A 13,485-nucleotide genomic window follows, 5' to 3' on the forward strand; every position below is an offset into this window, starting at 1 on the left:
ACACACACAAGCTTCAAACCCATCCAGTTATACCACACAAAGAATAATAACTCTATGAATCTAACCATAGTGAATAGATAACTTCTTGATATACTACCTTTGCTCAGAGCAGAATTACTATAAACTCTAGGATATGCCTTAGGACAAACAAGCACAGCCCTGGGTTATTTACCATGCTGTAGAATCTGGTTTCACCAGTATGTATTCAAGGGATGGACAAATAACTCTTGGCTGTTAGGTGATCCATAGGTTTTATTTGTGCTGCGCTAAAACATTTCCCAATATTCATCCTGACACCACAATATTGATCATTTTAATCAAAGTGTGCAACAAATAAATATTCCAATACTGTTTTTACAGGTAAACATGGAAGCCTAGACCAAGATGCAACCAAACCCTCAGCGCTGTTAGGTGGTTAGGATACCTTGGTCCTTGGTCTTGGCTTCCATGTGAATGAGCAACATGTTTGCTATAGTTTCTCTCTAGCTTCGTGCAGGGGTTAATGCAGTTCATCTTAGGTTCTGCTCTGGGTGGAGAAGGGGTTAGTGCTGGTTCAGTCGTCTATGTGATCACAGTGCATCCACCTCCCAGGCCTAGTTTACTCACACACACTCTCATGATGTGCACTCAACAAATGATGGGGGCTTGAGGTGGTGAGCAGTGTGTGTGTGTGTGTGTGTGTGTGTGTGTGTGTGTGTCTGTCTGTCTGTCTTTCTGTCAATCTGTGTGACTGTGTGTGTGTGGATTTAAGCAGCCATAATTGAGTGGTAAAGTTGAGTTTTTAGGACCGGAGAGTTAGAGCTTAGGGCTCTAACACACACACACACACACACACGCACACACACACGCACACACACGCACACACACACACACACACACACACACACACACGCACGCACGCACGCACGCACACACCTCCCCACAGCTAACACTACGGTTTTCTTCTCAAAGGGACCAGAAAAGTCTGCATCACATCGTGTCCTAGAGGGGTGATTTCTGTAACAGTTTCTCATAGCTGAGAGAGAGCAGGAAGGGTGAGAGAGAGAGAGACAGAAAGAGAGAGAGAGAAAGAGAGAGAGGGGAGACAGAGAGAGTGAACGTGCCAAAACAGGACAGGACCACATAAAACCTATGCGTGCGGACATCCCATTGTTTCCTGTGTAATGAACAGTGCAGCAGGCCCAAGTGTAATCACATGCATTCTCACTGATATGAACGTAATAAGGGTGATAATTATTAGTAGAAGCAAAAGTACATGCACAGGAGGATGGCTAGAGAGGGTCGGATTAAAGCAAGCCTGCTCCGTGTGCTGGTTTTAGTTGCCATAGCAACGTTCATTACCTGGCACTCGGGAGAGAGGAGTGAGAGAAAGAGGGAGAGAGGGAAGAGGGAGTGGGACAGATAAAGCGATGGATGGAGAGGAGCAGCCAGGGGAAGGAAATATCCGGGAGAGGGGATGGAGAAAGCGAGAGGCCGAGCGGAGGAGAGGGGGAGGTGTCCCGTGCAATAGGAGAACAGGAAGAAAGAAAAGAAAGAGAAAGAAAGAGCGAGAGAGACAGTAAAAAAGAGAGAGAGAGAGAGGCAGAGGGTGCTGCTGTGCATCTACTGACACAAGAGGAAAAGCCAGACCACAGCTCCTCACACACACACACGCACGCACGCACGCACGCACGCACGCACACACACACCTGCTGCAGCTTTCTTCCTCTTTGACAGTGTCTACCTTTCTCTCCTCTAGCAGGATTAAGTGAAATTAAACAATAGTTTTTATTTCCTAGATACACTTTCAGTATCAGAGGACAGTACCCCAAAAAAGGGCTGTGGGCAAAAACTGCAAAATAACTGTAGGCCGGGACATGCAGCAGGGACAAAAACTGATGACGCAAGATGGCTCTCACACGGTGGCGTGCCGCGAACGATAGAGAACAAAGAGCGAGAACAAAGAGCATCACAAGCGTCGGGGAAAGCCGAACCAGGTGACGGCATGGCCCCGCGCAGGCCCAAGGAGTCAGGCGCTTGCTGTGGTGCTCGGAGTTGCAGCGGGTGTCACATGACCCCGCTGCCCTGCGCACCTGCCCGAGAGAGCGCTGGCAGTTGCCATAGCTACAGGGTCAGCAGTATGGAAAGCAGGGCTGTGAGGGGGGCCTAGGGCAGGAGGTGGGGCGGCATGTGCGTGTGTTTGAGTGTGGCACGGAATGGTGTTATTTTTAAAAATGCTGCAGGAAAAGCACACTTCTCTCTCTCCCTCTCTTTCTCTCTCTCTCCCCTTCTCTCTCTTGATATCTCTCGATCTCTGTGTCTTACTGAGTCGCATGTTTCAACATAAAAAATCCTCTTGCAAAGTCCTCCTGTGTTATATTAGGTTTGGCTCAATGGTGTGCTCTGGGAAGCCACATTATGCAACGTCTACCTAGATTTTAGGGGTTTAGACCAAGACACATAACATGGCACTTACAGTGATACCCTTTAAGCATCTCAGGACTTGATTGCAGATGTTGGATCCATTTTTTATGAATGAAGCCAGAGAGGAATCTTTTCAGAGACCAGAATCTCTGCTCTGAGATACTTTCATTTAAGTATGGAGGCATTTAAAGTGCCTAAAAGGTGCCACCAGCAAAAAGCAAACAGTTTCCTGGAAGAATGCAGCAGTGTGTTAGCATAGTTATGTGAATGACTGTACCTGTAGGTGCAGGATTTGTGACTTTGTAGAACTCTGCCATTTTCATCATGTGATATACATACAGCACTATCTACTGCAGTATAAGCTAGAGTAAAATGTAAAAGAAAATCTCTTGTAGTAAGACACATTGTTTGTTGATTTGTAGGTCAGTCATACTGTCTGCAGCTGCTTTTCTTTCAGGACGTGGTAGCAGGTGCAGTATGTGTAGTTCAGACTGTGGGCTCATCCTTAAACGACTGATCTGTCCTCGTCCCCTTGTTGGTCTACAGTGCACTGATGGCGGACAGTCGCAGGACAGCTCTCTGAAGCGTGTGGCAGTGGTGGAGGATTTCTTCGACATCATCTACGCCATGCACGTGGAGATGGGAGCCGATCCGGGCAGAGCACCCAAACATGCCGGCCAGAAGAAGACCTACAAAGCGGTAAGGCTTGAGCTCACACACTTCCAAACACAAGAGAAACTCCGGGAGAGTGGGGGGGGTTGATAATGTGCTTATCAGAATGGGGTGAGATGACTTATAAACATGTGAGTTGGTTGACATTTTTGGCACATGGATTGTTGTAAATATATATGCTTATATATATATATATATATATATATATATATATATATGGGTTAGTAAGTGGTGTTAAAGTGTCAAATACCTAATGATTCACCACTTGAGCAGCAGTCATCCAGTTACAGGTAATGTAAAGAAAAATGTGCTTATTTTAAATTATTTTAAGATAATTGACTAGATATTGCTCCAGATTCCATCATCCATAGCTGCATGTGTTAAGTATGGAACTTAACTGTATATAATCTTGACTGATGTGTGACTGTATATGACTGGATTAATGCTATTTCATAAATGTCCAATAGTTAATATATTTGCAGGAGGAATAGTAAGCGCGTCGGGCTGTTGCTGGGGCAACCGCAGCCATCTTGCTGCACCTGTAGCGCTGTTGTTGTGTGCGAGGAAGGCCGTAGACTGGGAAACGAGCACGATTCCAAATTTTATATGAAAGAAGGAAAGTATAATTCAGTCTGTTGGTTTACAATATCGTATATGTAACCATGGAGAGATTAGGCGCTTAGTTTTCGGTGCTCCATTTCCCACTGCTGCTCTCCGACACCTTTCCCATCTCTCCATCGGTGTACTACTACACTAACAGCTCAGACAACGCCTTAACAGGAATAAAGCGAATACAAATGAACACTCTGGACGTATTATTGCATATTATTGCGGAGTCTCCAGCACAATTTCTCATTTACTTCACAGCGTCTCAGCCCAGTTTCATTTCCCTCGTCTTGCGCTGCGGAATGGCTTATCATGGGCTTCTGACGATTTAAAACGAGCGCCCTGCGTGTGAACAGCGCTCTCCTCCGCGTCGGGATCACGTTCAAAGTGCCCAAGGTTCTCTGAGCCGTGCTCTCGATTGACATAATCTGAGAAGCGCTCTTAAAAAACCACTCCGTATATATCGAGAGCATTTAAACGGTTCGTTAGAAGTCTTTATAGTATATGGGGCGGGGGGGACCGTTTCACTGTTGTCTGCCGAATCGACGATCAGGTCCCAGGGTATGTAAATCTGAACTACATTCGTCCACCGTGCCAGTGCTCGGACCTATGAACAGTTTTTGCGCTCAATAGCCGCATAACTATAGTCACATGGGGCCATCTCAGATCGGCATCCTTGGTCTGCGCCTTGAGCTATGATCCCATTGTGTGTGAAAGCAGGTGTCAGGTTCCAGCCCCCGTCGAGATCTCTGCTAATCACCTAATTAAAGCAATTAGCCGGCTGATAGGTCTGTTTTTGACATTTGGCATGCAGAGTCACCACACAGACCTGCTTGACTGTCCATCTCTACTACTCGCAGCGATCTATTTGCCCTTACTGCTTCCTGATTGGCTGTGACTTTTAAAATGAGCTGTGACTAGCAGAGATGCTCTGTGATTGGTGCGATTCGCTCTGGTCGGACAGGCTTTGATTGGTTGTAATCAACCGTGACTGATGGTGATAGGTTGTTTACCCAAATTCCACCTCTGCCCTGAGCAGAAAAGGATTGCCATTTTCTAATATTTAATTTTAGTGTAATGCTTATGTGGCTTCGGGTTTAAGTCTTCCGGGATACTGGAAAATCTGCTGCATATTTCAAAATATTAACATTAACATCCTTGGCTGAAATGAGTGTGTGTGATTTCTGCCAAATTTGAAAATGACAGTTGGTGTTGTAAAAGGCTAATATAAATGGCCCAGTGGCAAACTTAACACACAGAGACTGTTTCTTTCATGAATGGGTTCAGTAAAGACCTATGGGAATTAACCTCTCTACTCCGAAACACTTCACAAATTCAAGACTTGTTCTCTTGGCCCATTTCCTTGTCCTATTGCTGCTTATGAACTCTGCCCTCTTGTGGTGATATGGTGTAACTGTGTTGATTAACCACGTTTCAGAAGGGTTGTGCTATTTGATCTGCAGACGACCCTGTATTCAAAAGGATTAGTTAGTATACTGGTTTAGATTTAGGAATAGACACGGAGCAGCAAATATTTACTTCCTTTTCCTGGAATTAAACAGAACTGTTAAGAAAGCCCTTCTGCTAGAGAAATGTATCACCTAAACACAGAGATGAAAAGTCATCCTTTTATTGTGGTTCAAAAACTGTTGAGAAGCAGAGATTGGTATATGCATGTGGGTGTGAGCTGGCATGTGTTTTGGAGACTTGTAAAGCAGTAAGGGGGTCTTGCACTATGCCCTTGGGGTTGCGTTCACCTCCTCTCCTCAGCCTCTGGCCTGGAGCAAGCTGCTGTCACGTCTCATACACCCACTCCTGTGAGTCCACCATGGCCAGGGGAGGGTTGTCTATGGCATTCTGGGAGGTGTGTGTGTGGGGGGGGGGGGGTTGTTGTTAGTGTTGTTTTTTTTCCCTGAATGGCCTTTTCCCTCAGCGCACCCGGAGGCGGGAGGAGGGGAGTCAGGCGTCCCTGATATGCCTGCTGCTGCTCACTCTCATTCTCTCTCTCTCTCCCTCTCTCTCACTCTCTCTTTCTCGCTGTGTGAAGGTCGCACACAAAATAGTGGCAGAAGGAAAGGTGGAGAGAGAGAGAGGGCAAAAAAGGTCAAGCTTTAGCCCAGCGTATGCAGTTCCCCTGTGACACAGGACAATAAAACCACAAATAGTCAAGAAATGAAATCTTTTCTTCTGCAGTACATAAAATTAAATATTGCAGAGCTCAGTTGGTTTTTCATCCTTCACCCACCCTTAGATTCCTTCATTTCCCCCACCCACCTACCCTCTCCAAAAAGTATGGTTTTTCCTTTCTCTGCCATCCTCTGATCCCTTCTCCTACTCCTCCCCCTCGCCTCTCTCCCCCTCTTGGGTTGCCAGATTGCAGAGACATACGCTTTCCTGCCCCGCGAGGCGGTGACCCGCTTCCTGATGAGCTGCGGGGAGTGCCAGAAGAGGATGCACATCAACTCCAGCACAGCCGAGTTCAAAGGTCAGTTGCTTCTTGTTCACCTCTGAGCAGACAAAAGCCTGATGCTGAAAACCTAAACATGAAAAAAGAAATTAAAAATGGACACCTTCCACATTTAAACCTTTCAGCCTTATCCTATGGTATCATTACTGAGCATTTGTGTAATATTGTTTTTGTGTTTATTAAATATTGTTTTGTTTTTATTCAAGTTGGAAGAATATTTCCAGCCTTTTTTAAGCAAACAGAACCCATGGCTTTGCGATCTGTAGAATATTTAAGTTTTAGTTTCTTTAATCTAAACAACGTTATGTAGAAATGAATGAAACATTTGATGCAGTAAGGTATGCACACTGAGGGGAAAAAAAACACCTGAAACATGACATGTTTCAAGTGTCTAGCCATATAAACACATCAGTGCTTAAGTAGACTGCATACACCAGAAGTGCATTCTGCTGACAGCACCCATGCTCTCTAACGCGCCCTCTCTTACAGTTGAGTTCTGAATAGACCTTATTTCATTACATCCTCCACGGCATTGCTGTAAATCCATGGCCTGAATTCACAAATAATTTTTGTTTATATTGCATATAATACTGTAATTCGTCACATCAGTCTCATACATTTAGTGCATTGTGGTCAGTAGCCAATAAGTCAATTCAGCACAATGGCGTGATGTCTGTCTGCGGTTAGTCACATAGGTGACTCATTTTCTCTGAGTCGGGTTTCTTCATAGATGCTCTGACAGTGCTGAAGCCATGGATCTTCATAGATGTCATTTTTTGACTATGATCCAAATGAAACAAACACTCAGTGGGGCATGTTATATATTTTAGGGATATATCCTCCCCTCTGCTTGGCCTCGTATAACCTCATCAACACTCAGAACTGGCCCCCAAAATTTTATATTTTGACTGGCGTTACAGAGCTTTGTGATATAGTTATTGAACAGAGGAGGCTCAGCAGACCTGTATGAAACAAAGGCAAGTCGGTATTTATTGTCTTTGATTTAACAAAGACCCAAGGGATTGTCAATGGGAATTTTGGTACTCAATTGATCCTCAACAACGCCCTCCAGTGGACATATATGGGACTGCTGCCTTTACTGATGCTGCGGTTACTGATGCCTGAATGGTCCACCTGCTAATGATATATTTTATAAAATGCATTCAAATACTCTGAGATAGTATTTGAATGCATTTTATAAAATTTTGTTTTTTCATTTTGTTTTTAACCTGTGGTATTTTTTATTTGTTGTTTTGTTTTTGACTTGTTAATACTTAACAAGTCAAAACATGGACTTTGCTAATCACTGAATGTTGTGGAAGTCCACATTATGTGAGAGAGAATGTATACATGGCTGAATGTGTGTGTTTGTGCACAAGTGCATGCATGTTTATGTGTGGTTGTGTGTGTAAGTGTGTGATTGCTTCTCTTTAAATAAAGCACTAATGCTGAGACTAAAACGGATTTCACTCCCACAGAAAATGACCGTCCCACATCCCTGGTCCCAGACCTGATAGACTACAACATGCCTCTTACTGCCACCTACCTGAAACAGATGAAACTGCAGTGCATGAATGCCAATGAGCAGGTAAGATGAGCAGGGAAGCAAGCGCTTATATATGTGCACTGAGCTGTAAAATGTCAAACTAGATTTAATAGGGTAAATTAATTGTTTAACAAATTTATCCTGCAAGAAGATGCAGAAGAAATATGCAATACATTAAAATTAACAAAAAGCATGCATATTGGATAAACATGCTTTGTCAAGTAAAATGACTTTAATGCAGTTTATGGTTTGTAGTGCATTGTTTACAAATGACTCTCATATATTCAAAGTCAACAACACAAAGTTGATGTGGCTTCAGGACACAAGGCACAGGACATAGGGAGCTTAACCTTCTTTTTTCTTTTAATAGACTGTTCTCTGAGTGCATGCAGCTTATTTAATTGTTTAGACTGCATATAATGTGGCATTATGGCATGGCATAAAAGCTTTCAATTTATTATTTTCCTTTGACCCAAGTTCCCATCTTTACATGATGTGCGCCTCTGTAACTGTAATACTGTGTTGTTATAATTACACATGCATGAATGTTTGCCATTTATCACACAGATGTTTATGAGGGCCCAAAATGTGCCCCACATAAATAAACTCCAGAGTGTCTGAAACACTATTGTAGAAAACCACAGAAGTGAACTCCAGTATCTGAAACAACATTATTGTACAAGCCGAAAGGTTCAATTCCTCACACAACAGGCATATTGCTGAGGGGCCATAATAAGCAGTATGTGGTCGTCAAGGTAAAGTCCTATAGCTTCTGTTGCCTCAGCAACAGTATATACCTGGGTGCCTGGAATAGCATGGGTTGCAGTTACCCCCCCCCCCCCCCCCCCCCCCGTGCATCTTATAAATGTCTCTATGTATAACTTATAATCAAGATTTCAAATGGTAGCCATTCATGTCACACATTTAAGTTGTGCCCAAAAGCCTATAAAACTGAACTGCCCATTCCAGAGCTTTTTGTTACCAATAACTATATAGTTTTGACCTAGACATTTTAAACTTAATGAAGATGACATTTATAAAATATGTTAGCCATGTAGCTGGACCAAGCTAATATGCAAATGTTGTTTAGGTACGTTGTAAATAGCTACTTGTCAAGAGGATATTACACTATTTTAACACTAGAGAGCAGTATTCACCTGCTCTATATGCTGTCCGGAGTCTGGTCAAAACAGAACTGAATTCATTATGCTTTAATACATACAGTATGAGTACAGTTAACAGTTCCTAGTGAGTTCTAGCATGTCTATAAAGAAACAATATATAGATAAGAATACCGTTCACTGCCAACTGTGGTATGTCAGGAGAGTCTGTCGTACTGTGATCACATTAAGTCATTCTGGGACCTCAACCTCATTCTACCTCTCTGTCTACCTCTCTGAGATCAATGCACAACCTTCCGTTTGTTTTCGGTTTTGCTTCATTCAAGAACGGGATGTCAGTCAAAATGTGTGGGGATTCGCCAAGCTACTCTTTAACACTGTAGCTAGGCGTGGCTTCGCAGTATAGACCCCGCCTTCTCCTCCTCCGGCTCTGGAAGTCCGTACGAATGGGAGACTCCTATGTCTCAAGCCGCTAGAATAAAACTAGAATCGTTGGACGTTGAGGGAAATTTACGGGTTAAAAGCCCGTTAACCGATTTCCTAGTAAAATTCAAGCGAAGAGATTAGAACTGCTAAAAAAAGGTATGCGTTATTTTTTAGTCATTAATTATAAAGAAATTATTTACATATTTTGGGTAACCCATTGCTTGTAACATACCTAATCCTATCCCTTTTGACCGACTGAATTTACCTCGCTTGTATTTAATCTTATACCTAAAAGATCTTTACCGAACTGGCAAATTTACCTGTCGACTAATAGCCTCTGTTTTATTCTTCTGAGAGGGTGATCTATAGATACATGGTTAACGTAGCCTACTGTCACATGCCTAAACCGCATAAGCTCCGCATCGGCGTAGCCTACTGTTTACTTTTTAAAACTGAGATACTTGGTCTGTCTATTTCTGTGGCACTAATGAGTCAGCCTGACATTTGAAGGAAAACTTAATATTAGCCTTTTTGTAATTTTTCTCATATTTATGTCATATTTTCGCTTTGTAGGCCTAGGTTTATACTGACATGCATTAGGCTACGTTTGTGCGCTATCTGCTTAGGACAAGGGTTAAAAGTTATGCTTCTTCTAAAGCAGTCCCTATTTGAAATGTCACTTTTTTTTTTGTCAAATTAGACTCTAAAATTTACAAATTTAGACAGTCTTTTATTGTTTTGTTTTTTATTTTTTTGCGTGTTTTCTTATAGCTTTACATTAGTTAGCTACGAACGATGTTGGAACATTGCTTTGTTTTGATTTGTTTCCTTCCATTACTTTCAGACTCAATTACTGCATTTCTCTTTTATTGGAATCCCAGCTACAACCCTCAATAGGTGTCAATTTATTTAAACCCAGCCGCTCTGATCGTAAGCAGCACACAACCACCACTCTTTAATCCACTGCACTGGCTGCCAGTCGCTTCTTGTGTTCGACACAAACTTATCTTACCTCTTGCGGTCTTTTCAAGTCTCCACTTATCGCTAGTTGAGCTCTTTCCCCCTTACAACCCTCAATGGGCTCTCAGGTCTTCTAGTGTTGAACTGCTGGTGGTACCTCAGACCAGATCAGACTGTTGTGGAGAGCAAGCATGGGCCTCAAACTCTGAAACTCACAGCAATAGTGACTGTGCTACGGTTTCTAATTTCAGAACATATCAGAACATGTTTGCTCAACATTATGTTTCAGCTTGCATGTATGTGTCATTTTGAGTCCTTTACTAGTGTGGTCTTTCTTGCTAATACTTTATGAAGCAGCATGTTTGAGAAAGGCATTAAACAAAAAGTCATTTTTATTACTATTTGGGGAGCTTTTCTAACCTCTTTCTGTAACTGTTAAGTGTACTAGGGCATGACCCACTTCAAGGATGAATTACTGTGTTTAAAGCCCATTCCCCTATCCTGCGTTTCCATCAGTGTAGGCAGGCTTACAGTAGCACTACTGTTAAAACCCTACTGTGCTGTATAGTGGATCCCCTTAAAGAGCACATTGTACACTACTACTGTCTTTGGAACCAAAGCACATGCAATTTGCATTAAATCAATAAGTGCCAATGTGTGCATGTGTGTTAGAAAGTGAGATGAAGAAAACACTTTCACAAAGGCAAGGAAAAAGGTTTTAAAGCCACAGTAAATATTGCTACGCGCTTATTCCATATGACATGTGCATGTTATAAAGGTATTTTATGTGCTTTATCAGGTTAATGCATGTTCTATGGCCATTCTTATGATATCATTTAAACTAAGTGCAAAGGCTTTGCTCATATAATCCTCAAAAATAAGATTGTTTAAATGTTAAAATTATTATACTTGCAGCCTCGAATTGCGCCCACTCTTTCCTTTCTTGTTAGTGTTATGGGAGCTGTGCATGCACAGAAGCTGTCGAGGGGGAAGTCAGCACAGGGTGGTGGCCTGTGATAGAGGGAGTGTGTGTTTGTGTATAAGGGTCGAGTCACAGTGCTCAAGGGAGTGTGTCTTTGTGTATAAGGGTCGAGTCACAGTGCTCAAGGGAGTGTGTCTTTGTGTATAAGGGTCGAGTCACAGTGCTCAAGGGAGTGTGTCTTTGTGTATAAGGGTCAGGTCACAGTGCTCAAGGGAGTGTGTCTTTGTGTATAAGGGTCAGGTCACAGTGCTCAAGGGAGTGTGTCTTTGTGTATAAGGGTCGAGTCACAGTGCTCAAGGGAGTGTGTCTTTGTGTATAAGGGTCAGGTCACAGTGCTCAAGGGAGTGTGTCTTTGTGTATAAGGGTCAGGTCACAGTGCTCAAGGGAGTGTGTCTTTGTGTATAAGGGTCAGGTCACAGTGCTCAAGGGAGTGTGTGTTTGTATATAAAGGTTTGAGTCACAGTGCTGGAGGGTGTGCATGCTTGTGCATTAGGGTTGAGTCACTGTGCTGGAGCGAGTATGTGTTTGTGTATAAGGGTCGAGTCACTATGCTGGAGCGATTGTCTGTTTGTGCGTTAGGGTCGAGTCACTGTGCTGGGGCAAGTGTGTGTTTGTGCGTTAGGGTCGAGTCACTATGCTGGAGCGATTGTCTGTTTGTGCGTTAGGGTCGAGTCACTGTGCTGGAGCGATTGTGTGTTTGTGCGTTAGGGTCGAGTCACTGTGCTGGGGCAAGTGTGTGTTTGTGCGTTAGGGTCGAGTCACTGTGCTGGGGCAAGTGTGTGTTTGTGCATTAGGGTCGAGTCACTGTGCTGGAGCGATTGTGTGTTTGTGCGTTAGGGTCGAGTCACTGTGCTGGGGCAAGTGTGTGTTTGTGCGTTAGGGTCGAGTCACTGTGCTGGGGCAAGTGTGTGTTTGTGCGTTAGGGTCGAGTCACTGTGCTCTCCTTAGGCTGGCAACCCATTCTGAGGAGCAGTGTCCAGTACCGTAAAAGCCCCTTCTGTTTTAATTACTCACGAGCACCAAGCTGCAGGGGACTAGCCTTGACTCCTTCTCCCTTTTTTCTCTCTTCCCTCCCTCTGTCTCTCTCTCTCTCCTCTCCTCTTTATAACCCCCACCCTGTGGGACCAGAAGCAGCTGTAGAGCAGCCCTCTGTGCCAAATCCTTTCCCAACTCATTAAGCTGTTGACCAGAACCGCCCTTTTGCCTTCTCTCTGTCCAAAGCCGCCTGCCACTTCGTGCCTCTATCTCCCTGTTCGGCTGTGACCGGGTCCTAAGGGCCCTTTGTGCTCCTTCTTCGCGTTAGCACTTTTAGCACACTGTGGCTATAAGCTTTCTGCTCCTCTCGCTTCCTCTCACTGAGGGTCCACACACACATACACACTCACTCACACAACACACACACACACACAAAGTTCATCTCTCATCTCTGTATCTCTGCTCTTTCCCTCTATATATCCCTTGCTCTTTTCTTTTTCATTTTTCTTTTTCCCCCACTCTCTCTCTCTCTTTATTTTTGCCAGACCTTATATAATGCTATGTCCCACTTAGAACCTAATACAGCCAACAACATCAGTGCATCAGGCCTCTAAGCAAACGTCCCAGAGAACTGTGTTCCTCTTGAGGATAAACCAGTGAGTCTCTTACATCCAGAAACATAGGTGTGTGGCTGCGTGTATGTTTGTTCAGACATTTAAGAGAACAGGAGCACTGGTGCACGCAAATCTATTTGAAGAACTTCATGTTCTGAATTTTTCCCGCTTGAAGAATCTCCTGCACAAAACGCACAACAACAAGACTAGAGAGGCTGTAACAGGAATATCCCGATGGCATGAGATGGCCAGATTTACCCAAGTCTTAAACACATAGTGGAATTTGTGCTCATGCAGTTCCAGTGGCATGACAATTAAACTTATAACATGCCAAATATGTGCCAAGAGAGCTTGTAGCCAATTTGCTCTTTTAGGATGGCACCTCATATTTCTTCTCCATGAGTTTCAGCATAATCGTCTATGCCTGAATTCAAGTAACTATGTGTCTGAAACTAAGCAGTATCAGACTTAGTGAAATAGGATGGGTGTAGATAGTAGTAGTTTCTTTGATCCCACAGAACTGTATTTTTCCCCAAGGAGATTTAAATCAGCAAAATCTTCTTTGATCATTCAGGGAAGTCTTCTTTATCTTTTTTCAGCTAACATCTAGACACTAAAAAATAGCATCCCATGTATATAAATATGATACTCATGAGGGTGCCCGTTTCATCAAGTCTGAGGTCCAATTTTGTTTTTGAGACATTGCACCATGG

At 43.4% G+C, this 13,485-nt stretch overlaps 1 protein-coding gene across 1 annotated transcript in view; it reads left to right on the forward strand.

The window, feature by feature from the left end:
• The window catches only part of nol4la (nucleolar protein 4-like a), a 44,374-nt gene that overhangs the window by 11,759 nt on the left and 19,130 nt on the right, over positions 1–13,485 (forward strand). Inside the window, exons 2-4 of the mRNA XM_035522221.2 lie at positions 2,950–3,102; positions 6,055–6,166; positions 7,627–7,736. Coding sequence (XP_035378114.2) covers positions 2,950–3,102; positions 6,055–6,166; positions 7,627–7,736 — 375 coding nt within the window. The remainder of the gene's footprint in view (positions 1–2,949; positions 3,103–6,054; positions 6,167–7,626; positions 7,737–13,485) is intronic.

The sequence above is a fragment of the Electrophorus electricus genome, chromosome 25, assembly GCF_041902795.1.
Source record: "Electrophorus electricus isolate QZ-2024a chromosome 25, ASM4190279v1, whole genome shotgun sequence".
Lineage (NCBI taxonomy): Eukaryota > Metazoa > Chordata > Actinopteri > Gymnotiformes > Gymnotidae > Electrophorus > Electrophorus electricus.